Source organism: Lineus longissimus, chromosome 11 (assembly GCF_910592395.1).
Source record: "Lineus longissimus chromosome 11, tnLinLong1.2, whole genome shotgun sequence".
In the NCBI taxonomy this organism is placed as follows: Eukaryota; Metazoa; Nemertea; class Pilidiophora; order Heteronemertea; family Lineidae; genus Lineus; species Lineus longissimus.
In genome coordinates this window covers 373,117-399,214 of record NC_088318.1, presented here as the reverse complement: position 1 = coordinate 399,214, position 26,098 = coordinate 373,117, and the positions used below count along the sequence as shown (strand labels likewise).

The window sequence follows — 26,098 nt, the reverse complement described above, 5'->3', positions numbered from 1 at the left end:
TTTTCAAATTTCGAGGTTGTTGTGTTATTTCTAGTCAACATCTGCCAACTTTTTTTGTCAACAAAATAAGAAAGATACCCATCGTTTTGTTATCTGTGTCATGATGTTTAAATATTACTCTGACAATCGATTGCTTTTCACTCAGCGTAACATATTTCAGTAATGTCTTTTCCAGTCGCATTATCAATGTCATCACATCCAATAATCGATGATATCCAAGTCCATATCTGATGGTTCCGCTGCATGCTCTGTTAAGTTCTTCATATGCTCCTACCACCAAGAAACTATAGATTCTATACCATTAAGATTTACTTTCTATGTCAGTCCAGTTAACCATGAAGGTCCGCAGCGCTTCCGAAGATGTGGCAATGAGTGTCATGCGATCTGGGATGAACTGTCTTAACAAACCACTAAACCTTCTCATAATTGTATTCATCAGCCGTTATATTGATTATCGTTGCAGATAAAGTAGAAGAAACGTGCGTAGTTCCTCGTTGATCCGATAAAAGCTTGTGGCGTTGTAGCCAACCAAGAGACCGTTTCTTCCATTGGACGTTTGAAGTGAGAAGTTTATATTCGTTGCTATGGGATATCACGTGTGGTTTCCCGCGGTGGAAGCTGTGGTAGGTTAATTCAATAGGCTTGTGTGGTCTGGTGCAGGACATTCACATCAAAGAATCGTCAGGCCAACGAACTATGCTGGCATATAACGCTGGAGGGGCACAGCTTGATCTATCAGCTTATGCCAATATTACAAGGGCCCAGGCTTAAGTCGTCAGAGATCAGTCAGTGTAGCCAAAGGAGAAATGTCTGTCAACAGTAGAAGGAGTACAAAACAGTCTTGTGGCTCACCCTCTTCAGTGCTGTCGACAGTATCATAGTACAAAGCTTGCATTGTATTTTTTCTGATCAGATTATGTACTTGTGTCTTTATTATTCGTAATTAGAGTTTTTATTGATGAGCGGACTCGTTCGTCTGTTGCTTTGTGAATTTCATTTGGTTTATCGGAAGAATGGAATAACATAGTGATCGCCAGAAGAATGGCAGTTCAATACCTGACGGGGATTATATCTGTCATCTACAAACTGGATATTCTACTGTCTCTTCTCCTCATCCCTGTCTTGTGTACTTCCACATACGACGGGGAAGACCAAGATACACATTACATTCACGGAGTAGGTGCCGATATGACATCTTCCGTCAAACCAACAAAAGCGGATTTAGACGTCGTCTCAAAATTTCTAAATCTCGTCGAAGAGTACGAGAGACACAAAGACAATTGTTCAACAGGGACGTCGTATAATTTAGGTACCGGTGTCGTCATGCAATATGGTGTCCTGAGATTTAAAAGACAAGCCTTAGTTGCCGTCGGCAGGGCGAACTTTTACACCCGGCTGTGGACTGGTCCCGATCCATCCTTGTGGAATTCGCAATACCTTTTCTACACCTCTGTCCGTAACATGTTAGAAAGTGACGAGGATTTATTCGCTGCTGGTAGCTGCCATGACCAGTTTCAGTTCAAGAACTACAATATGTTTTGTCCTTATGCATACCGCTTGCCTAACGGTCGGATTATGGTGAAGGACCTATCGCTGGCCTACCCTTACTTAGGGAACGACTCCGAGTGGTTTCATCAAGCCAAGCTTAAGGCGAGCATGCTGTCGGGATTCAACATCACAATAGGTAAGACGTTTTATCTTCAATTCTTCTTTAATGCAGTGTCGTTGAGGAGGGAAGCTTGTACTCTCACCTCTTGCATGTCTTGTAAAGTGGTTGATCTTATTGCAGTCATTTGGGGCCAAAATGGCACTCCACTCACTTCTGAGTCCATTAATGGCCTTCACCTCCTCGGAGCTTCCATCAGTGGACTACAGCCTCTGGGGAAGACACACGTTTTGTACACCTGTTGTGTTATAGCGTGTGAAGTGGACTACATGTAGAGAAAAAGCCTCGTGCATAACTTGAATTGCACCTACGACCTCTGGTATCGTGATCTAGAGCTGGAGCCTGTAGCTAAAATCGATGAATTTGAACTCAGAGTTGACCTATCTCATCTGATGGTTTATGACTTAACACCCCGCTGCGGTTACGAATCAATTGAAGTACATTTATCGATGTTAAACGCTCACCTAAATAATCACTAGTTGGACGCTTTTTCCCAGTTCTTAGCGGTTTCCCTAACTTTTTCCTGATTTATCCGACCAGTTCTTCCCAAAATAGGGCAATAAAGATCAAAGGCCTATGTTGAATGGGGTTAATGAGGTGTGAGCCAAACACTCAGAGTGACCCTAAGTGTGTATACTCGTTAACCCAATTCAACAAAGGCCTTTGATCTTTAATGACCTATTCTGGGAAGTCCTAGTATTTTGAAAAAAAGAAATCCGACCTTTCAGGGGAAATCTGGAAACTGTCAGACATTAGTCGGATAAATCAGGAAAAAGTTAGAAAAAACCATTAAGAAGTCGAAAGCATATGCTACTAGTTGATACTTATGACCATATTATTGTTCAGAATACAATGTTATCTAGATTAAAATCTATTTGGGGCAAATAATATTTATGAGCAGCATCTGCTGATCTTCTCTCTATTACAGACAAAATGAATATCGTCATCAATACTGAAAATAGGTAGCAGATTGCTGGAAACAAAACTATGATGCGAAAGTCGAGCAAAAATCTATTTTGGATAACCTCACATCCATTATTTGTGTCAGGGGCCTACGTAGATATGAAGAGAGCTTTGAGAATCATAAGCTGCTTCACTGTGCGATCTGTCAATCAACACGACCATGTTTGAACGCGACTTGTTGGTTGACATCGAAATACAAATGAAACCGCTTTCAAATCTAGTATTCTAAAGGTCCAGTCCGCAGGTGCGTTTGTCAAAGGGGCATCTGTTGTGGTAGGGAATTTGGATGACAATCACTGTCGTGCCAGGTGTTTCTTTTGCGAATATTAAGTTAGGACCATACTTGACTAAAATGTAGTGTGACGACTCCTTTTGAGCTATGGTTTTGAACAACCCAGTCCTAGGTCTCCGTTGAGAGTAACCACTCCGTTAAAGCTCCGGTTTCGAACAATCCAGTCCTAGGTCAGCGCTTTTGAACAACCTAGTCCTAGGTATCCGTTGAGAGTAACCACTCCGTTAAAGCTCCGGTTTTGAATAACCCAGTCCTAGGTCAGCGCTTTTGAACAACCTAGTCCTAGGTCTCCGTTGAGAGTAACCACTCCGTTAAAGCCATGATTTTGAATAACCCAGTCCTAGGTCAGCGCTTTTGAACAACCCAGTTCTCGGTCTCCGTTGAGAGTAACGACTCCATTAAAGCCATGATTTTGAACAACCCAGCTCAAGATCTGCTGTTGAGATTAACGACTCCATTAAAAGCATTTGTTATGAATAACTCAGCACTAGTTCTGTGTTGAGATTAAAGCGGACACCCATGCATAAAAACCCTAGCGGCCAAGATAGAAAGCACTGCCGCCCATCCGCCATGTTTTGAACGACCGGTCAGCCATGTTTCAAACGCCCTCTGATATGATAGACTACCAGAAGGCCGCAGTGGCGCTACCGTATTCACCAACAGAGCACTCGATGAGGAGCACAGACATACTATAAGCGGTCATTGTGACCTCGCGTGACGATTGTGTGAAATCGAATGCCACCTAATCAGACAGTTCTTGAATACACGCATGGTTTTAATACCAGCAAAGCGGGAAATTGTTTTGCATCTTTAAAACTCGAAAAATAGCTGCGTGCTCCTATAATCATCGCAGGGTGTCATGTCTATCTCCCTATTATGTATCTTATGAATTCACTTTGCCAATATTGTAAAAGGGTAAGTTTTAAAGGCCACTTTGAAACTGAAAATGGTACAGATGGCACAAAAGACGCCATTCTGTCAAGCTTGTAAGTGAAATGATAAACTGAAAAATATGTTCGCTCACAACAACGGCTTCATGGCATAATGGGCAAGACGGCAAGGATCAAGTGGCGAGGTTTCCGAGTTCGAACCCGCTCGAGGAATTTTTTTTTCATTTTTCTTTTCACGATAGCGTCTCTGTGACCTGTCTCGTCAATAAACGTGTTGTTCGTGTAGTCAAGTGAGACCCAGTCGCTGGGTGTCTATCATGTTTCAAGTGGAGTTGGTCGTTTGGTGGTCGGGCGTTTGTGTTTTCTAAATGGCCGTAAGGGTTATTATGCATGCATGACAGCTTTAACGCAGTTATTTTCGCGTGTAAAGTTGCACATAACCTCCGAAATGGAACCCTTGTAAGGGCCTAAAGTTGATGTCATCGAATCATGCTAGCATGGATATCAACATGAAAGTTCTTTAACATGACATAGTTCTTGCCCCCTTGACAACCCCCGTGACTCGAATTGCTGCTATGAAACACGAGAATCTTAGACCGAGAAGTTTTGGCGAGCCTTTTCTGATCTTCTCCACAAGGTCCACCAGAAGCCTGAGAATGGAAGCATTTCTAATTTGTCTTTGATATCTGTGAGAGCTAGCCCCCTTTAGACATCACGTCTTAAGGAATAAATTGACTTGTAGTTTTTTCTTGCCTGGCTTCATTTAATGAACCATCAACCTTGATAACAGAAAACTCTCTGGCGATCCCGATCCTGTCCAATGGCTGGTTTACCTTCCTCCAAAGTAATGATGTTAATTACTATATATACCACAAAAAGAAAATATTAGTTCGGGATTAAAAAGCGAGGTTAAACATGAAACAGCTCGCCTTGTTTACCAAATGTCCCAGCTTGGACCATAATTAGCTTTTTTTCAAATCAGATTCAAAGGTTACCCACTTCTAAGAGTTTCTCCATTTATCTAAAGATGCTTCTTGTTCTAAATTGAACGGACTAACTCAATTGAATGTGAAATGAGGTGGCTCTTGAGTAAAGGTCCGCTCGTATAACTGGTTGCTACTAATGTGGGTAATATAACTTAAGATACAAAATGTGCTTGATTGAAGCTGAAAGAACCGCCTTGTTACAGCGACAAATAAAACTAATTTAAACCATTAGGAAGCCAGATAGTATCCTGATTGGCTTGGATTCAAGGCGAGTAGATGGTAACTGTAGATTCATTTATAGCTGCTGAAAGGTCAGGACGGCTGGCATGTGTAGGTGGCATACCCATCCACTGCTCCTCCTCAACAATATGGCTTCAGCTCTAAGAGCAATTGAATTTGAAGTGAACCTACTCTGTAGCAGAGGCAGTTTTTAGATGGACGGTTGGCAGAGACGCCGCTTGGCTTAGGGGCTTAAAGAGGCCCAGTTGTTCAAAACGTGTTTTTTCACTAACGCTGTGGCGTTAACTTGGCGTTATACTGAAGGAGATAACACAAAGTTAGGTAAACGCCAGCGTTAGTGGCAACATTTGTTTAGAACAACCAAGCCAAGGAGTTCAAACCATCACTAGTAGTAGGAGGCCTTTTTCTTAGCGGTTTCTCTAACCTTTACCGGATTTATCCGACAAAAGTCCGACTTTTCCCTGAATGGTCGGATTTCTAGAAAACCTGTGAAAAATACTAGGGCTTCCCAAAATAGGTCATTAAAGATTAAAGGCCTATGTGAAATGGGGTTAATGAGGCGTGGACCAAACACTCAGAGTGGCCCTAAGTGTGAATACTCATTAACCCCATTCCACATAGGCCTTTCATCTTTAATGACCTATTTTGGGAAGCCCTAGTATTTTTCACAGGTTTTCTAGAAATCCGACCATTCAGGGAAAAAGAAATATATGCGTAACGTCCTCGGATAGACTTGAGAGAGGCGCCCGGCATCTCAACTTCGTACTTCATGACGTCTGTGCGGCCAGTAAAGGCTCTTTATTATCCGTCATCTTCTGGCAGTTGTTTTGCGTTGCTTGGCACCAGTTTAACGCGTCATTACGAAAACTATCACCACATTATTGCTTGCGGCATCGATCTAACCAAGAAAGGTGATCGCACCATTGGCATCGGTTATGTGTCACCGCCAATCGATATGACCAGATTCCTGTGGCAGCAATTACCGATCTCTCCGACTGAAAATGACTCTACGGGGCAGTGCAATATGTTTTCATGTTTTTCTGCATTCGTCACAATGACCTATCAGTGCGCATTCCATCGTAAGCTTGTTATGATATGTTGTCTAGTTGAGGTAAACTAAATTTCAGATTGCATTCCTTTGATATGTCAATATCGGCAATAATGAATCAAAGAAACTAAGCTGCATTTTGTCGTCTCTCTAACATTGAAGGCAAAGGCGACTTATGCAGCCATGTTGACGATAAATGGATATGAGGCAGTTCAAGGGTAGACCCAAGTCACCAGTGATCTGAGTCAGTAGCTTTAAGAACAGTACGATCAGGCTGCTGAAAGCTTTATGACTTGGAATTAGGTATGAGAACAAACTGACTTTCGATAAATCCGATAATGTCAGTAATTGGTAATGCTAAGACAATAGACTCGTGTATCTTTGGCCGCTTTCAGGCCCACTACGATCGAGGCATCCTTAAAGCGTCCACCTGGATGAGATCGTATTGTACTATCATGATTAGTGACTATGAGAAAATAGGCCTATCTATTAGATATTTGATCTTTATCTCGTTTCCACATTGTGGACTTGGTAAGTCTTATTATGACAATTATTGCATCATTAATTGATCTGGGTCAAAAGGCTGGTCGTTTTTCTACAAATCCTCAGATTGTGTCATGGTCGTTCGCAAGTTTTTCTGCTCTTTCCGCTGAACTAAGGTGTTTTGATAATCCGAGGGCTTTGATGACTTTATTATAAAGATCTTGCCAATAAACTACTGCATCACGGACCTGTTTCCCACGGTTTACCATTAGTCTACCTCTACGTGGCTCATGGACAGTCGTATAGACTGGCCTCGTCTTTGTCCTCCTTAGATTGCTATTCCCTCAAATCCGTTTCGCCGGTGACCTGTCTGACCTCCTCCATAGGTTGTCAATTGCTTCAGTCTACGGTCCTCCTGGCCACAAACAGCTTTGACGAAAATAGCTTTAATGAGACCACTGAAAACCTGCCATATCTTGTCATCCTCATAAGTAACATTAGTAATTGTGGGGCGGAGATCAGTTTGTCTCTCCCTGACTTGATGTAATTGTCTTCTTGCGTGACTAGGTCTCAGTCTCTTGGGTATGTCGTTTCAAAGAGCAATCCCCTAGGTTTTCTGTTTCAAAGGGCAATCCCGTAGCAATGCCGGTTCGAAGAGGCATGGCATAGATTTTGGAGGATGTCTCTGGTAGGAGTGCATCTTTGATGTTTTGATGGACGAAAACCAAGACGTGCAGTTAAGCGCCGTGTGTAGACAAGCAATTTCTGCCACTATAGTCGTTCTTCTATGCGACAAAAACCTCGGTTTTCAGTGGTTAAACCTGGTAATAGCTGGGATTGATATTGATAGCATTGGGCAGACGGAAAGAAACTGCAAGTTTGCTTATAGCTCCTCCAGCCGCTGTGTGATTGTGTTCCTCTCAACAGGGGCTGAGCAATTCTATCTAGTTCCAATGATGGCTGAGACATTCGTCGTAAGACCTTTGCATGAATAATGGCCTTTAACAGAGCATGAAAGCAGGAAAGAAATATGTTACAATAAAATGTATAGGTTTATGTCGTAGATGAGGAAAAAAATCCAACTTGACGATAACAAACCTGCTTATTGATTTTACTTCCATGTATGACCATCGCCTCTAAGTCTGTCACGCTATTTGTATTTTTCTTCATCGACTGCTTGCTGTATTTGTTCCGTAAGGAATCCGAATGGTTTCCGCATGATAAATATTGAAAAAAGACCAATCACGCCATTGTTTGGATTGTCCATTTGAAAAACGTATTGTTCTGTTATAAGAGTCACGACCGACGGTAATCCATGTATTAAACGAACTTTTCCTTGCATACTTGATGCGATATTATCGAAAATCTTTTTAACCTTCTGCATGGATGTGGCAACAATTATTAGACCGTACAACGAGAGAAAAAATGTATTCACCTCCCGAACAGGGCTTCGTGATTGCAATCTGAAAAAAGCTTGACGATATAGATCACGATTAATGACAATCCTGCAACTGCGTGTCGTTGTAAACGATGTTTTTAGGGTAATCGGAAAGCGGAACCATTCCATATTTGAAGCCTGTTGTGTCACTTTATAATTACTCTCCATCTGCTGATGACCAGAATCCAGGGTACTTTGTCTGCGTTTGCAGAAGTTTGTGCCCGTAAACTAGCTAACTATATCAAATGCATCAACAGCAACAAATCAACCCCCTCCCCTTATTTTGTTGATTTTCAAACTTTTCCGACGAAATGCACCCATACTGGAAAAGGCAATGCAGGAAAACAGGTTTATGTAATATTTGCTACTGTTTCCGTTTCTAACTGTTTCCACTCAATGTTTCCAAACTGAGGATAGAAAACAAGAATGATATATTTCGCTCTGTTCCCCTATTGACAAGACATGGTCACTCTTTGCTGTCTATTATACGGAAACACAGAGATATGGAGGACAGAAGAAAACGTTACACCAAGGCCGGCCGGGCTCGTTGGCAGCGACCAATAAAGCAACGATCCCTACGGTCGCATCTTGCTAATATAATGTCAGTGGCATCGATATAACGCGTGAGAAATGACGGCTGCGGCAAAGGGCAGAGCAATTAGACGTTAGTGCAGTATATTATCGCGACTGCGTGATGTGGCAGTACACGCCGTTTGCTGATCAAAGAACTTCCTTTGATAACTATGTGCAGAATCAATTGGTTAATGCAGCGTACTAGCAACATGGAAAAACACGGACTCTAATGAGGCTGGGTTTGTTTGATTTGCCGCCCGAGCCACTTGAAGGTCGTTGGTTCGTCTTCATCTTTATATGTAGCGTTAGGTAGTTCGACACCACGCTGCTATGTCTCTCGAGCGCCATGATTAGAACCATGATGTCATCTTCAATGCCAAAATATGTTTCTTGGGAAGAATTGATACATCCTGTGTCTATTATTTGTCTCTTTTTGGAAGCTCTCAGCCTTGATTAGTTTGGTACACCATTTTATCAGTAAATGGTTTAGTGTTATAATTGATATGGAATAAACCATAATCTTTCTATCACAACGTGTTGCATGGACCACACGACGACATCTTTCATTTCTAAGCAACTCCGCATTTGTCATCGATTTTCTTCTAGTTATAAATCCATCGCGATGATTGTGATCATCAATTTATGACACCAAGTCAATTTAATGACAATAAAACAGAAATAATGCCCTTTATTTACGCCATACGTCATACAGACAGCATATCCTTGCCAACAGTGACGACATGGTCTTATAGGAGGACAACAGTGACGACATGGTCTTATAGGAGGACAACAGTGGCGACATGGTCTTATAGGAGGACAACAGTGACGACATGGTCTTATAGGAGGACAGCAGTGACGACATGGTCTTATCGGAGGACCACAGTGACGGCATGGTCTCATAGGAGGACAAAGACTATGTCGCTTTACATGTCTTATCAGTTGCCTAATAGACTTTTTAAATTATTTGCTAATTTCAAAAACTTTTTCACTCCTGACTATTTGAATTTTTTTCTCAAAATCCCGCCCAGAAAGGGGTCAATACGTTTTACTGGTGTAATGATGGTTATAATCTATACCGCTTTCTGGTCAAATCTTCTCATCAGAATATATGCATTCGCGATTAGGGTAATTCGTCTAATGGTGTCAAACACAGAAGGGGCACTCAGATACGGACGCCTGGGTCAGACATATCAATAATGATCTTCTGATAACGGTCAGTAAACTTCCTAACACAGATCGATCAAATGGAATTATCCTAATAGAGGGCCGACTTCGCTGAAATGGCTTTGACCATATGAAATATGCAGTGATGTAGAGCTTGATCAGCCCTCAAGTTGAGAATGTCCTAACAGGAAGTGAAGTTACAGCGACTACTGCTATTAAGGCTAGGACGAACGGGGATTACTTCAGAACCTACAGGGCTCCAACTCTGGTTCTTGAAGATTGACACGACTACAAGTCGGGGCGGGTTTTATCTTGCTGCCATGACACTTGTGTTATGCTTGGTCTTGAGCCAACAGCATCATTTGTTGGCTCGGCAGATTTCCTGAGTTTTCCTTTCAAAGTTAATCAGGCGGTGCGTGCGTCTATGGTATAACCTGATTCATTTATAAAGGCAAGTCACCGTTATCATTGGAAGATAGCAGCGCGAAAACCTATAGAAGCAAACTTGAGAAGTACTAGCTTAGAGCAGTTAACTGGAGATATTGTAGTTCTTGACCATGTGTTCATACTCAAATCTCACTGAAAATTATCGTCAGTTCATTTTACACCTTTGATACGGTCAATCACAATCTGAAAGGAGGTAACTGAATTCTTTTTAAAATCTTTCCCTCTGAGCACAGCATCAAATGAACCAAACCGTCTTACCAACACGTGTAGTATCCTCTTTTTTACTTGTGCTGGATTCTTCTAAATCGTAGGTATTCTATAAGGAGTAGGCTAGTTGTATTATTGAATGCTTGATAGATATTGTCGATGTTCACGAGCTACTCAGGCAAATGTGCCAAACTCAAAAATCATTTTTCTAATCATGGTTAAAAACCTGATAAAAAATGTTTTGCCCCAAAAAATCATTTTTGACTTTTTTGGAATTTTTTTTAATTGTTATATTTTCATTAAAAAAACAAGAAATACAGAAAGAAAAAAAATTTTGTAATTTTTGTTTTTGAAATTTTTTAGTAAAAAATCCAACATAGATTTGAGATGTTTCTCCAACGTAAATATAACGTCCCAGCCTTCAAAATTATCTTCCGTTGCAACTTTCAATCTTTTAATTTGCACACTGTATGCTGTAAACACCTTGATTAGTTTGCGATCCCACAGACTAGGTGATTACAGTCTCCGGTGATGGAATAGCACGGTGTTTGACGTAGTGATGGACTACATAGGCAATGATTGATTGCCCGAGTCTATTTCCATCCAGACACTATCGCACTGTGTTCACATTCGACACTGATGTATTGACGTTGAGCTCTAAGATACAAAATGAATTGATGGAAAATCCGTTGATGCCAGCCCACAACTATACGATACTGGATCGATCACTTGGTGTAAGCATATCTTTTTAGGATATTGTCTTATTGTCCAATCAGAAACCGTTAATCCTGCTTCACGATTGCAGTCGTCTTTCTTTAACCAATCACACGACAGTGGTTGCATTAACCAACGTTCACTATCCCTGGAGGAAAGTGGATACGTTTGGACCAGTTAGTTCTAGAGATTTAATTTTTATATTATCTACGGTGGATTAAGAATTCCTTCCTTACAGTGACTGGAGCACATAAAAACATTGACAGTGCAGGTCTGTCTTCATCGATCTTCAAGCCCCTTAAGAAACAGAACAATGCTGTAAGTTGTGAGAGGAAAATGTCATAAACGTAAAAAGGAAGAGATTACCAGAAGCTCTTGCAGTATTTTCAATGTGTTAGTGTCGAATTGACATTTTAGAGCAACGAGATACTGAAGTACGGTTTGCTGAAAAACTGAGTTAAAATGGCGTAGACATCGCTTCCAGCGGTGCTATTGAGTGATGCTGAAATAGAGTGTTTCATTCTTTTAGCATGGTAATGAAGGTAGACAATTCAAATGACAACACATTTAAACAAATTGACTAAAAGTTTCTTCTGTTTACGTAGGAAACAAATGAATACTAATTAGAATGATACGAGACACTAATGAAGGCAAAGTAAAAGATTTAAAAAAATATATTTACTAAGCGTAAATGATTGCTGAGTGGTTTAGTTAGAATAATAATGACATCCAGCTAGCTCAAATGAACAGTCTCAATTATAAGTTTTAAAATACCAAAGTTGTTAATAAGAATCTAACGAAAAAGAAGACTTGTAATTCCAAAAAAATATTTTCACTGGTTTTTTGGTTTTCTTCTCAAAATGAACCAACATCATCGATACTAAACAAAACTTTGAAGAAATCGGCCAAGTAGTTTTTGCACAGCGGTCCAAAAGGACAGGGTATTATTTGTTAAGCCTACTTATGAGTGACTTTTTATATCTTCTTATAACACAACATTATCTTCCTGTTACATGTACATAATATTATTGATTTTGCCTTAAGTTCTTTATTTGCCTTCAAAGTAGCTTTTGTGCTGCTTAGAATTCTCGACGTCGCGCCCCTCCCTTCAATGTGCGATTGCATAGGTTTTACCGTTTTACCATCAATTATCACCTTGTCTTGTCTGCGAATGATCGATTGATCTTGCCGGCTTGTCCGTCGAATCATGAGGAGATTATATTTTGAACGTGTGAGCTGTGCCAGCATAAAAAGGTTGTGATAAAAAGGAATATCATGGCATGCTGCGAGAGGTGAACTGGGCTTTATGAGATCGTTATAAGTGAATTTCATTTGTACGAGTGATCTATACTGTAGACAAGCAACACTATACCCTATTATTGAAGAGATTTAAATCGCAGCATGAGAAATGCTGACATCAGAGCTTGTTGCAATCTGCTGGTGAAGAGGAATTTCCAATCTCGATGTCTGAATACGCCGGAATATAAGCAATGGGAAGCTCCATTGTACCGGATGAGGTGAAATTGATTCGTGTCTAGAAGAAAGGTGAAGGGGTACTATTACAGATCTGCTGAAGGTCACGGAGGTGGATGTGGGAGTTAACGGGGTTTATATTTTCGAAGAATCCGACAAGAATTTAGCATGGTCAACTGGGCTTGTATCTTTGATGTTATACCCTTGTAAGGTGGGTTTCGACTATACGTTCCGATTTTGGGTGGTTACGCAAGTATGTCTATTCTGCTCAGCTAAATTACCTGATATCTGACTTCACTGCTGGATCAAAATAGCTACCAGCAGAGGTGGTTTGATTGATGTCATTGCTCGCCGTTATTGGTACCCGTCGAAACTGCTCAGGTTGTAACTCCTCCTAAGCAGCGCATCTACTGAAAGGTTTCAGTATGATTTCCATCTGTGAATGTGTTCTCTTTAGATATTTACAAATGTTATGAAGAAGAATTCAATGGTTGTACAGGTTTCGATATCTATTTGCTGTAGCTGCCGAAACAAAGAAGATATGAAATGATCAATCGTAAGAGAATGACTGCCCTACACAGCCGTTCCATTGACCGATACGTATACGTAAAATCTGTTCCATCATCAATAACATATTCTGCTGTATGTCCATAAATTGCGACATGGTAACTATACATGTATATACATGTTGCTTACATTTAGTTATGCATTGACAAAATCATTGAAGAATGAAGACATCATAGAGATAGCAACTCAGCCGGTTAATGCCTAATCAGATTTGTCACGGCCAACTGGAGGGGATAACACATCATCATGTTTAGCTTTCATTGTAGAATATGATTGACCGAGCTGAAATATCCAATAGTCGTCCGGGTACACATGAGTGAAGAAAAATGACAGCGCTGCCTCGCGCTCTTTCTCGCCATCACCTAGTAACATGACCTTAGGTTCCACTGAATGCCATTTTACCCTGAAAAGCATACGGATCGCAACAAATCTTTTGTTGGTTCAATTTCTGTTTGGTTCTGTAGCGATGGATAGCTTCGTCGTGGCAATAAAAAGGGCTGCATACTTCGAAAAAGTGAATCACCCATAGACATCATGATAGAAACTTGTGGTTCTGTTATCCATCGTTGGCCAGGATCAGAGAGTTCTGTCATGATCCGTGTTATCTCCTCTTCTTGTACCTTCTCTACCCTTCACGATCTCCTCATATGACGATGGAACATAAGTGAGGACGCCAGCCACTTGCGGGGCGTTCTCCATCATTATGATTGTCATTTATATTAGCGATATTAGCGATGAAGCAATCCATGGTAAAGGTTAACATCTCGAACAAGGACAAAAGGGTCATCAATCATACGGGATACCAGGTGATATCAAATGAGTACACTTTCTCTCATCCAAGGACCAAGCCTCGATGAAATGCCCCAGGGAGCCACAGCAAAAACATGGCTAACGACTGTTATCCCGGTTGGAACAGGCATGCCGTCTGATGCGACTCTGATATAAAAAGATAGATATGTAGTTGGTGTTTATTCTGATGTGCTTGATGAGGTACAGCGTTGTTTTTGTGCAGAGTTGGGCTGCAGGCGATGTTTGCCTCACCAAATTTGCGGCTAGATCAAAGATACCTCGCTAATGATGATGTACCTAACGAACTTGTCAATAAACATGTCTTGCTAACCTCAAACGTATTCACGCATGTTGTACAAAAACCGCTATGGACGGGTCTTTTTTATATCCCCTTTCCCAAGTTCCCAAGATTCATCGTTAGCTTATGCGTCTGCAAATTGTTTACTTTCAGGTGAAGAGCGCATGCGCATCAGTGAAACATCTTTGGGACCAATCAGAATCGACCGTAGCCTGACCGTCCGTTACGAGGACGGCCATTGGTCACTGCCGTATTTTGATTGTGGAGGCGGCAACATCTGGATGATGACGTACACTGTGCCTTTCTTTGGTAAAGATAAATACGGGCACTTCCATTTTAAGTAAGTCGGGTACGATGCCGCTTCAATACTTAGTCTCCAGTCTGTAGAATAAGTCATGTCCTACTGCTCGCTGACGGTCTGAGAGTAAGGACTTGATACCGAACTGGAGGTACTGGTTGTCTCACCAAACACCGCGGGGTGGAGCTGAAAAAGTCGGCCAATACCGAGGCGGTAGCGGAGATTTCGGGCAAATTGTCATTGCCACCCGAGCAGTGTCTGGTGAGACAACAAATACAGACAGACATCTATCAATTGCTTTTCTAAACGACATATCGAATGACTTATCGTGACCGATAGACTAAGATTCGATCTAATGATACCAGAACCTATCTCCGATCTTCTCTCTTTGAGTCTCCGATATAACTTTTCAATAAACTTCCTTCGTAAGAAAAGTAGCGGGGTCGTGACTCCGGGTCGTGGCTACAATGGATGCAACCTGAGGACAGAAGATTGGCAATCTCGCTGATGGACTTTAGAATGGATCAGGGCGGATACTTGAATAACCAATGAATGACTGAAGAATTAAGACAAGTAATTAAGGCTCCGGGGTGGTAAATTCCCATTAACTGTCTGACATCAAGGCGGACCTTGGACTAATTCGATTGAGATGCTCTCTAATGGTGAGACTGTAAAATGCCAAGGTTACAGATTGAATTACTGTAATTCGTTTTTCTAACGTTTATACCCATTTCATTCTCGTAGCTTACCTCAGGAAGTGGTCAAGATGCATCTATGCTATCTTTCCTGATACCAATTACTTGAGCACATTAGCGCTGTTTACCTCAGTAGTTTGGTCAGTGATCTGGTCAATAAGGCTGTCATTACCGTGTACATAACTGAGTAGATTGGAGGAGATCACTACGTAATGGCTGTCATTATCCTGATAGCACTCCAACTAAAAGCACTAAAATTGCATCGGTAAAGGGGGCAGTTTCCTGCTCTCTTATCAAACCTTGTTACAGAGTCAATTGTGGATCATCGATAGCAGGATAAACCTTTTACATCTAGGATGTTTCCCGCCTGCCCAGCAAGAGACTCCCACAAGCAAATTGATGAGCTGCGACTAGTGACGACTTGCCATTTTAGACAGTTGAAGCGTATTTTAAACTTCCCATATCTCAGTGCTTCTGTATGCAATAGACAACAAGAGAGAACATGACTGTTCAACAGGGGAACACAAAGCGTTTGCTAAACGAACAATGAGAGGGAACACAATTAGAAGAAAGTAAACCTTTGTCTGTGTAACGTTTACCCTGAGTCTCGGTGTTCCGCGTACAAAGGGTTAAAAGCATATGCTGAATCCTTTTCGCTTATCAGACATTAAGGTTTGACCACCATCTAGCCATCAAACACTTAACAAATCTCTGTAAAGCACAAAATTTCCGTCTGCGTTTTATATTCACGGTTGAAGAAAATAATTCAATTTGCGAAAATAAAATTTTGTTTAAAAAACACGACAGAAATTTCATACCCTGTATCCAAAAGTTTTATAATCAAATAAATAAAGTCCCATGTGGAAGTAATAATATGAATAAAAACATGGCTTTTAAAATTAAGCAATTAGTTTTGGGGTTTTTTTTATTTTCACACTTTGCAAAAAACTGTAAAAAATATGTTAAGAGTATTCTGTTTGCGTTTCAGAGGCACTAGCGGGATTGACATAGATCTCCAGAAGGTCGATATAAACCAGTGCCACAGTCCACCGGGGTCACCAGCGATGGAAACAAACGTCTTCGCAGGGTCATCCAAATGCAAAGAGGATACAACCGAGGTAATCAAGTTCTCGTCAAAATCCTCATCAATCAGAATAGCCATTTGATTTCTGTAAGATTATTGTCCTCATCATCAATAAAGATTCGTGTAAAGGTGCTTGGCTGCTCAAGTACGATGATCAGAGAGTGATCGAGTTGTTTGTCGCCAAAGGCTTCGATGTAAAATGATAGGTGTTGTCCTCTTGTCGCGATTGTTTGTCCTGACAGGGAAACTACTGTCAGAAACAAAGGTTTTTAGCTTTTGAAAAACCTATTACGGTTATACCGTCATCACAGATAAGCTCCCCGTAGAGGTTGTTTAACACATGAAAAACCGATTTTCAGATGCTAAGCAACATTAGAGGTTTTTCATTTTACCCCTTTTTTACCTTTTGTGGAGCATATTGTGTTGGCCGGAAAACCTGTAACGGTTTTTCGAATGCTAAAGAGAGTGTACAAGTAGCATCATTTGTGCTTAACAAGATGGATGTACCTGACATCCAAGCTTGTTATAAAGGCCAGTGAGTCTGTAGGAGACACATTTCCGCATCATTGACAGTCGCATGAAAAATGTATCTGCCATTTCGTGTCTCTGAACATGTGATGATGACAGCAGTGGATTTCTTGCCAGACTGACCCATCACCGTCAATATAGAGTTTATTGTAATCGGCCTTTCTCGTTGATTTGAGAATAATGTCATCATTTCTCTCTTCTTCATTTTCTAGTGTGTTCCAGTACAGGGTCTCGGCTTCCGGCGAGGGTCTTACAAATGTTACTGTAAGAGAGGCTACTACTTCCCCGACCCTGACAGCGGCTATACCTACTTCAACGGCTCAGAGATAGAATATGAATTCGAGAAGAAAATGAAGGTGGGCATTGCTTAAGGTTACTTCTTTCTAGAAACTGGTTTTGTAATCAACTGTAGAAACACCAGAAGGAGGATTGTTCCGACTTCTTAACGGTTTCTCTAACTTTTCTTGATTTATCCGACAAAAGTCCGGCATTGTCAGACTTTTCCTTGAAAGGTCGGATTCTGGGAAAAATATTGGGATTTCCAAAAATAAGGCATTGAAGAGCAAAGACCTATGTTTAATGGGGTCAATGATGTGTGCCAATAACACTCAGAGTAATACGGAAAAAGTTAGAGAAACCGTAAAGAAGTCGGAAAGAGCCTCCTACCGGTGAAAAATGCCACCACCAGAAGCTTTGTTATTGGCGTGGCATCGTTCAACTGAGCGTACGAACGACTAAAGCAAAATGGTTCTTTAACATGACCTGTGTTTCTTCGTATCAGTTGTCCCCAGGTCTAATTAGAGATCGATGGTGGAGATGGTTGATATATTGACAGCAGACTCGTGCCGTTAATACAGCAACTCCTCAAAGAAAGTGGCAATACCTTTGGGAACTTGGTCAATAATGTTGTTAAAGATTCCTAATAAACCTATAGCTGTCAGACACTGATATCGTATGAAGAAGAAGGAGAATGACTTGCTCACAATTACACCAGGTTGCATCTGTGGAACCAATATATAAGCTTAGTCATCATATTGAGGGCCAGTGCAACAGTAATCATAGTCCCACAGGATGTCCAACACTATTGTTCAGTTATTGTACACGGCTCTAGACTATGACATTATCTTTGATTGTGTCTTTTGTGCCATGAACATTTTTTCCTTTGGCGATCGGCATTCATTTCACACGAGCAGAAAAAGCATATCTCACCTTACCAGTGCAACAGTGGTCAATTTGTTATGATAGCATCTCACGGAGACAGAGGATTCTATTATACGCTTTTAATCTCTGCTGTACTGAAAGTCATGCGTCTCTACAGAACCATACCTTTTATCTGTCAACATACCGCTCCGTATAGCTATTCAATAACATCTACTTTTGGCAAGTCATTTTTTATGTTATTCTCATTTTTCTTCAGGGCAATGAAGAAAATTACTACGATGCATACTTCAACTGTTTGAAATGCGCTCCTGGGTGTGACGAGTGTACGGACAGTCGGCCATGCGTGATCAGCCTCGACTGGGTGCAGAGAAGCATCCTGCTGGGTCTGTCCTGCATGGTCATGGCTAGCATAGCCATCATGATGTTGTTCGTCTGGACGTATAGAGAAGTCAAGGTAAATGAAATCAATGTGTCTCTGCAGAGGATTTTGACTTGGAATCATGATTGTATAAAGTTCACGTTTTCCCATGTAACGTGTCACTGTTCACTTTTCATGCGTGACATGAAGAACGAACAAGTTGTTTCCAAAGAGCGGGCTACATACGATTCACGAGGTCACTTTTCACCCTTACGTTGTGTTTTCAAGCCTAAGTCAGTTAACTTGTGACAAGTGAAACATGACAACGAGACAACGTTAATCTCATTTACATTCCACGATTCTGCTCACTCATTTAAGACCATGATTATGAATAACGAAGTAACAATAACTTCATCGTCAAAGAAAGTGAATTCAATCCCATTGACTTTCATTAAGATGTTTGTAAAATTTCGCTTTCAGATTTTAAGGGCAGCTAGTCCAGTCCTCCTAAATATAATCCTCCTCGGCGCCTTGCTGTTATACAGCCCGGTAAGTTGCTATTCTGTAACCTTCTTATGTTGTATTTTATTGGATGGCCACACCGTTTTCTTTTTTTAACCAGTTTTATCTCGGACACATCGGAAAACTTTTTTTTCAGAAATCATAAAAATGCTTTGCGAGATATAATTGAGGTAAACCTGCGACTGCTGTGAGTGTGCATAGCAGCAATGCTTTAAAAAATCAACTTCTCAGCAATTCGCTTTTTATTTCTCTGGAAGCCCTATTAGTGGCGTATCAGTAGCATTGGTCGTCAGCGTCCTCGTGAGACTTGTGTTTTTTCCATGTAAGCTTACGGTTAGCAAAGCGTACCAAAGATGTCCTGGAAGACTGCGATTATACAGAGTTCACGTTTTCACATGTAACGTGTCACTGTTCACTTTTCATGTGTGACATGAAGAACGAACAAGTCATTTCCAAAGAGCGGGCTACATACGATTCACGACGTCACTTTCCACACTCACGTCGTGTCAGTTAACTCGTGACAAGTGAATCATGACAAATGGCCACGTTAACCCCTTATAACTCTGGCTGAAGTAGTATATCCTGATGATAATGTTGTGCTTCATTTGGTTTCATTTCATTTGCAGATGATTGTTAGCTACTTTGAGGCAACTGAGATCACATGTTCACTGCGGCTGTGGCTTCGTGAGCTCGGATTCTCTATATCTTATGGTGCTCTTTTATTAAAAACATGGAGGTAAAACACGTATTGTCTCTTTCCAAATTGAAATTGATCTACCATTAAACGGTTTTTCTGGGGTTAATAAAAGATTGACTCATGATAAAGTTCAACGAATTTGCCTCCAGGCAACATTCTGATTTAAATTACTCCAAATGGCATTGGGACTCTATCCTATCAAATTGGAGAAGATTGAATTTAATTAGCGTAGTTGGAGTCTTAAAGGTGCATTACCGCTGCAGTCGAAGGTAGTGAATACCAGCGGACATAAGCTAGATAGTTGATAACATGACTACTTAACAACAAGGAGCAAGGCCGCTTCGCAAGTGTCACACGTTAACTTTACAATGCTCTCTTTCAGGATCTCGGTGGTGTTTCGAGTGAAATCTGCTCAAAGAGTAAAGATCTCGGACACAGACTTAATCAAGCGCTTGGCAATAATAGCATCCATCTTCCTTGCGTGGATGGCAGTGCGGACGGTGGTGGGGAGACCACAGGTTGTACAGGGTAAGACACATGGCCCCCTCTTTGGAGGTATAGTAATACTGTTGTATATGCATCCTTTGCGGTTTGGGAATGAAGAGTTCTTCGAAAATGACCATGCGTCATCAAAATCGCTTGGTCCAACTTTGGATGAGAAAGCAGCTTACCTCTTGCCCAAATTGTCCCTTTCGATGTTTATCATATATCATAGTTTTAGTATTTTAATTGGATTGAATCTCGTGCGTGATAAGGAATAAGTAATCTGATTTGAATTTGGAACGACACATTTGCTCAAACATCAAAGACTTGCTTTTATTCTCACCTAAAACGGAGATGGGAGGGTAACTTTGTAACTGCACGTTCAATGATGTAAATGTGTCATGATCTCCTCTTCCTTTGTAGGTAGACACACAAGTGGCTTAAAGGCATTCCAGTGTTCCTTTGATGTCTGGGACTACTGTGCCGCTGTTGGTGAGTTGTACCAATGAAAACACATCATCTCTAAAAAGGCAGAACAAGATTTCTCCTCTTCTCCATCTGTGTTTTGGCTGGTTGTATATATGATCAGCAAGCGTTGTGTTGTATATATGATAAGCAAGCGTTGTGTTGTATATATGATAAGCAAGCGTTGTGTTGTATATATGATAAGCAAGCATTGCGTTTAGTTACCAATTAAGGATGTTGACCTGGCAGTAGTATGACCTCCTAAAAATGCCAGAGGAGAGTTTTAACTCCTGTTTAGTACTTGGGTGGTTATAGATAAGCTTCTGGTCAACGAATCATCTTATTCTGAAGTTGTGGGTTTGAATAAAAGCAGTGTGTAAGTGTGGGTTGTCCTTATAAACGCTGCTTATGCACAGGCAAAAGTGAGTATCCATGGATCATTGATGGACCCGTGGATGGTTCTCTGATGATTATCACAACCAAGTTTTACACACGGGTCCCATCATAGATTCCATGATAGCCCATGGTAGACCCACTGATGGCCCATGGTAGACCCACTGATGGCCCATTGTAGACCCACTGATGGCCCATGGTAGACCCACTGATGGCCCATGGTAAACTCACTGATGGCCCATGGTAGACCCACTGATGGCCCTAGTAGACCCACTGATGGCCCATGGTAGACCCACTGATGACCCATGGTAGACCCACTGATGGCCCATGGTAGACCCACCGATGGCCCATGGTAGACCCACTGATGGCCCATGGTAGACCCACTGATGGCCAATGGACGATCAATTGATGGGAACTCCATCATAGGCCCAATAACTGAAAAACAGGTCTCGCATTGGGAGATAATAAGAAAAGACAAAGACAATGAGAACATGACCAGTTACTTCTATTTTATTTGTATTTCTAGGGGAACTTCTCCTGTTGCTGTGGGGCATCCGATTGTGTATCGTGGTGAGGAAAGCGCCATCAGAATTCAACGAGAGCAGGTTCATCAGCTGGGCTATATATAATGAAACACTCTTGTCACTATTTTTAAATATATCTATGTAAGTGTCTTTTTCTTTCAAAATATATAAACATTGAAAACGTCGTTACTGCCTTCATTGCATCATCATCATTATCATTGCGTCGTCATGCATGTCCCTGTTGTTGGATTTTGCCAGAGATTTCCAAGTCAACCACCAGTCAAACCTTTACCCCCTGTAAGAATTTCCAAAGAACCTCACCCGTGAATGAGGTTTCCACAAGAAAACCTTGCCTGTGAATTGGAAATATCGTTTTCTTACACCAGACACATGGAAGTGCAAAAAGTGTTACACTTTGCAGCAACCCAGTCAGTTCAGTCATCTTTTCTTTTGTTTCAGGTTATTTTTACAGTCGCCATCCAACCCAGATTTGTTGTATTTAGTTCTTTTTCTACACACACAACTCACCACGACCGTCACTCTTGCCTTCTTATTTGGTAGCAAAGTAAGTGATTCATCATTCCTATCAAGCCCATGCAAGAATTGGTGTTGCATGTTTTCTGTGCCTACAATATTAAGATAGCTTCTGATTCCTTGAAAAGACACAGCTAGAAGTGTGTATTGCTTCTAATGAAGTTCTCCTGCACACAGACTAGTACCTCAGCCATTATTGGCACATCCAGTCGAGATCGTTAATGAAGTCTCAGTACCTCTGGTCACAGAAAGGTCTTAGGACATCTTGACGAGAATTGTGTTATGCTTCTTCAATGGCGTTATCCGCTGGTAGACTAGTAAAGGCCTTGGGACATCAAGCCTGGAACCAGTGGTGCGTATATATCAACAGCGTTACTTCATTTGAAACATCTTCTTATTCGCTTCAGGCATATGTGGTAATAAAACATCGTAATAAAGAACAAACTCAGACAACAGTCAGCAGGGGTTCGAAGTATGTCGCAGCACCACGAGGCGGAGGAGGAGCTCAGACCACATTACTGAGTACAGTCACATCTGGGGGGACGATGGGGACGATGGGGGCACTGGGGGAGAAGAACGAGGACAGTGACTATAGCAGTAATGTGGAGAAAGACCTTCAGGTAATTGAGACCCATCTTTTGGCGATCAGGAGAGTCTCGGTCCCACAGTAGGTGACAAATCTATCAAATCTAACTCATCTGTTTGTCCGGCAGCCTTGACTACTAGTTGTCTATCCTCTGCGAGGCGGATCAGATCTCCAGTGCTTTTTCCCGTCCAATCCTCTTTGGTCGCCCACGTTTCCTTGATCTTGATATTCGCAAGGGTTCCTTTGGCTCTTGTCACATAGCCAAACCACCATCTGCGAAACGTTCTGTAAAAAGTATTGCCTAACTTTTGTCACGATACATTTCTTTGTAATGGCATCGATGTGAGGCGTTTGTTAACAGTCGTCTAATGTTTAAAGATAATGGTAAATAACCAGTAATGAATGACAAACGTTGCCGGAGGTAGGTCAGTTGCTGTTTTGATCAAAACAAATCGGACCACAGTGTCACTGCTCATTTTAGGATCTTGATAATTTGAAGGAAAATACTTTTAATATGTGGCATGTCTGTAATGAATTGCAGCGATGAATCTCATTACTTAAAGTTTTTGATCCTCTTTCAGGAAGAATTCAAGAAGATATATATGCAACTTGAAGTTTTACGTCAAAAAAATCTCAAACTCGGTTCGAGTCATTTGGACCGTAAGATCACTGCAATGATAGACGCTTCAGTTAAGCAGGACCTTGTGGACTCTACGCCATCCTCGCCGAATGTGAATGGGAAAAGGGTGGTCATCAGTATGAATAACTATACAGATGCTACTAGTGTATAGTGAAGACGTGATTGACGAGTGCCGGTGTAATCGGAAACTGTGTCACTTGAGAGAATTGTCCAGGGAAGAGCAGATTGGATTGCAGATTTTGAATTTCGCTCATTGATTTCTATATGGATACACTCGCCCAAAAATAGATCAGAGCTAATGCTGTAGGGGACTTATTCTGCTTACACGCCGGAGTACTTAATGGACGATTATGTCCTCTAAGGAGTACCTTGAGAACAATAGATCTTGTTCTTGAGAAGTCATTGACTTAAATGTACTGTATCCTGCCGATAGCCATGTGCCGAGTCGGTGAGCAATACAGGGTTTTTCCCTTTCCCTGAAGAAATCATCTGTTCAGGTGGAGGTCACAGGATGGCAAGGAAGACTGAGGTCCTCGACAATCTTTGAGCTCTGACAAGAAGTGGGAAGGAAAAAGTCACAACCCGCGAACATTACAAAGGGGTTACTATGGGACACAAAATCTCTGGTGACATAGATTCCCATTACACCGACAGTGTCGGAATATTAATTCAGTATATTTTTGGAATATGTCTCATTCGTTAATGGTATAGAGGACACAATCATTTCGTCTTGCTGTTTGATATTGGATAGATCAAGTAAAAACACCATTGCCCAATGTGAGATGTCTGCCTTGGAACTACTAGACATCGGAAAGGAAGTTTTAGGAAAACATATTCTACCACTTTCTTCGCGATGTCCGCTCTGTTTGACAATTCTAGCATTATATCGAAGGGCAGTCATGGAAATGACAGACCACAGACTTCCTACTGTTATTACAATAGGACTACAATCACCATGAGGTCAAGATGCTCTCAGGAGCCAGCACTTATTTTTCAATGCACTGTACAGAACCTAGTTATACTTTCTATATAACATCCTTGAGAGACCACATTGATGCTTTTTTTCTACATAGTTTAGTATTAAGTTAATTGTGATATATATTTTATGATACTTATCATGACATCACAAAAACAATTAAAATGGGTTTTAGTTTTAATCATATAATATATATCTACTGGTTTCCTTCGCGTTTCTTGAATTTTCCGTTTAATTGTAATGGTCACGCTTAATGAAGTGGGCCCTAGCTACTAATTACCCGTAACGATCAGCCCAGAATCTATGAAACACACAACTTGAAAAAACTGCGCGTATATTCTTTTGTACTATCATGATCTTAAATGTAGGGCTAGGTCTCTCTTTGCGGTGAATCCGGAGCTGTCAGTTAAAATTAGAGAGGATGAATCAAATGGGGGAGGGGGGCGAAGTTCCTTCATGGGAGAGACGAGTCCACTGCGTGTGAAGTGTATGAGAATGTTACTCGACACCCTGATGCAGTCCTGTTTCCTATCGGTCGATCGAGGTGAGACCAACAGTACTAGTTGTGAAATCAACAGCCTTATATAACACACCGTGTACTGTGATGCACTTTGTAATTTAATGATAAGGATGATTACACATAAACATTTCTTGTGCATAGTAACGTAAAATAATCTTCGGGCCGGGTCCAGTTAGTGAAACATGCGTCTTCTAGTTACATAGGAGTTGTGATCAACGACGGATGCTTTATTTTGTATATATCTATGTAAATATTTATAACAATAAAAATATAATACGTATTATAAAACCATCGTTTGTAGTGCCCTGTACTCTACTGAGGTATAATGATTGTATCGCTGACAGCACTTTTTTGTCTCAACCGATTGCGTGGTGTTGCCTGAGTAAGTGACCCGACCGAATATACGGTATGACCAAAAGTCAACCGAATAGGTGACCCCACGTACATTCTTCTTGCAAATCACGCGATTCATATGCATGGTCATATTACGACTACATGTACTTTCGGCACTTTCTCTCCAGACAGGAGATAGCCCTCCAGCTCTGGGCTGTCCTAGCCATCAGAGGAACCCTGTTCACAATGTTAGTCGCCACAGAGAGACAGGAGATAGCCCTCCACTTCTTGGCTGTCCTCGCCCTGTCAGAGGAACTGTGTCCACCTTGTTAGTCGCTACAGAGAGACAGGACATAGCCCTCCAGCTCTGGGCTGTCCTCGCCCTGTCAGAGGAACCGTTTCCACCTTGTTAGTCACCACAGAGAGACAGGACATAGCCCTCCAGCTCTGGGCTGTCCTCGTCCCGTCAAAGGAACTGTGTTCACCTTGCTAGTCGCCACAGAGACAAGACATAGCCCTCCAGCTCTTGAAGAACCGCGTTCACCATGTCAGTCGCCAGAGACCCTCGAGAGACCGGAGTTGACATGATTCTCCTACTTTGGGCTCCTCACCCTGTCATAGGTAGGCCTAGTGTGTTCACCTTGCTAGTCGCCACAGAGGAACATGGCCCTCCAACTCCTAGCTGTCCTCACCCTGCCAGAGGAACGCTGTTCGCCATGTTAGTTGCCACAGAGAGACAGGAGATGGCCCTCCAACTCCTGGATGTCCTCACCCTGCCAGAGGAACCCTGTTCGCCATGTTAGTTGCCACAGAGAGACAGGAGATGACCCTCCAACTCCTGGATGTCCTCACCCTGCCAGAGGAACCCCGTTCGCCATGTTAGTTGCCACAGAGAGACAGGAGATGACCCTCCAACTCCTGGATGTCCTCACCCTGCCAGAGGAACGCTGTTCGCCATGTTAGTTGCCACAGAGGGACATGGCCCTCCAACTCCTAGCTGTCCTCACCCTGCCAGAGGAACGCTGTTCGCCATGTTAGTTGCCACAGAGAGACAGGAGATGAC

At 41.7% G+C, this 26,098-nt stretch overlaps 1 protein-coding gene across 1 annotated transcript; it reads left to right on the top strand.

The window, feature by feature from the left end:
• Positions 1 to 467: 467 nt before the first annotated feature.
• On the top strand, positions 468 to 24,949 carry LOC135496267 (metabotropic glycine receptor-like). Its single transcript, XM_064785506.1, has 13 exons — positions 468 to 1,684; positions 14,392 to 14,578; positions 16,220 to 16,349; positions 17,056 to 17,199; positions 18,261 to 18,458; positions 18,843 to 18,911; positions 19,511 to 19,620; positions 19,964 to 20,109; positions 20,488 to 20,556; positions 21,449 to 21,587; positions 21,906 to 22,011; positions 22,388 to 22,600; positions 23,148 to 24,949. The coding sequence occupies exons 1-13, from the start codon at positions 1,042 to 1,044 to the stop codon at positions 23,355 to 23,357; spliced, it is 2,364 nt and encodes a 787-aa protein (XP_064641576.1). The 5' UTR covers positions 468 to 1,041; the 3' UTR covers positions 23,358 to 24,949.
• The last annotated feature ends 1,149 nt before the right edge of the window (positions 24,950 to 26,098 follow it).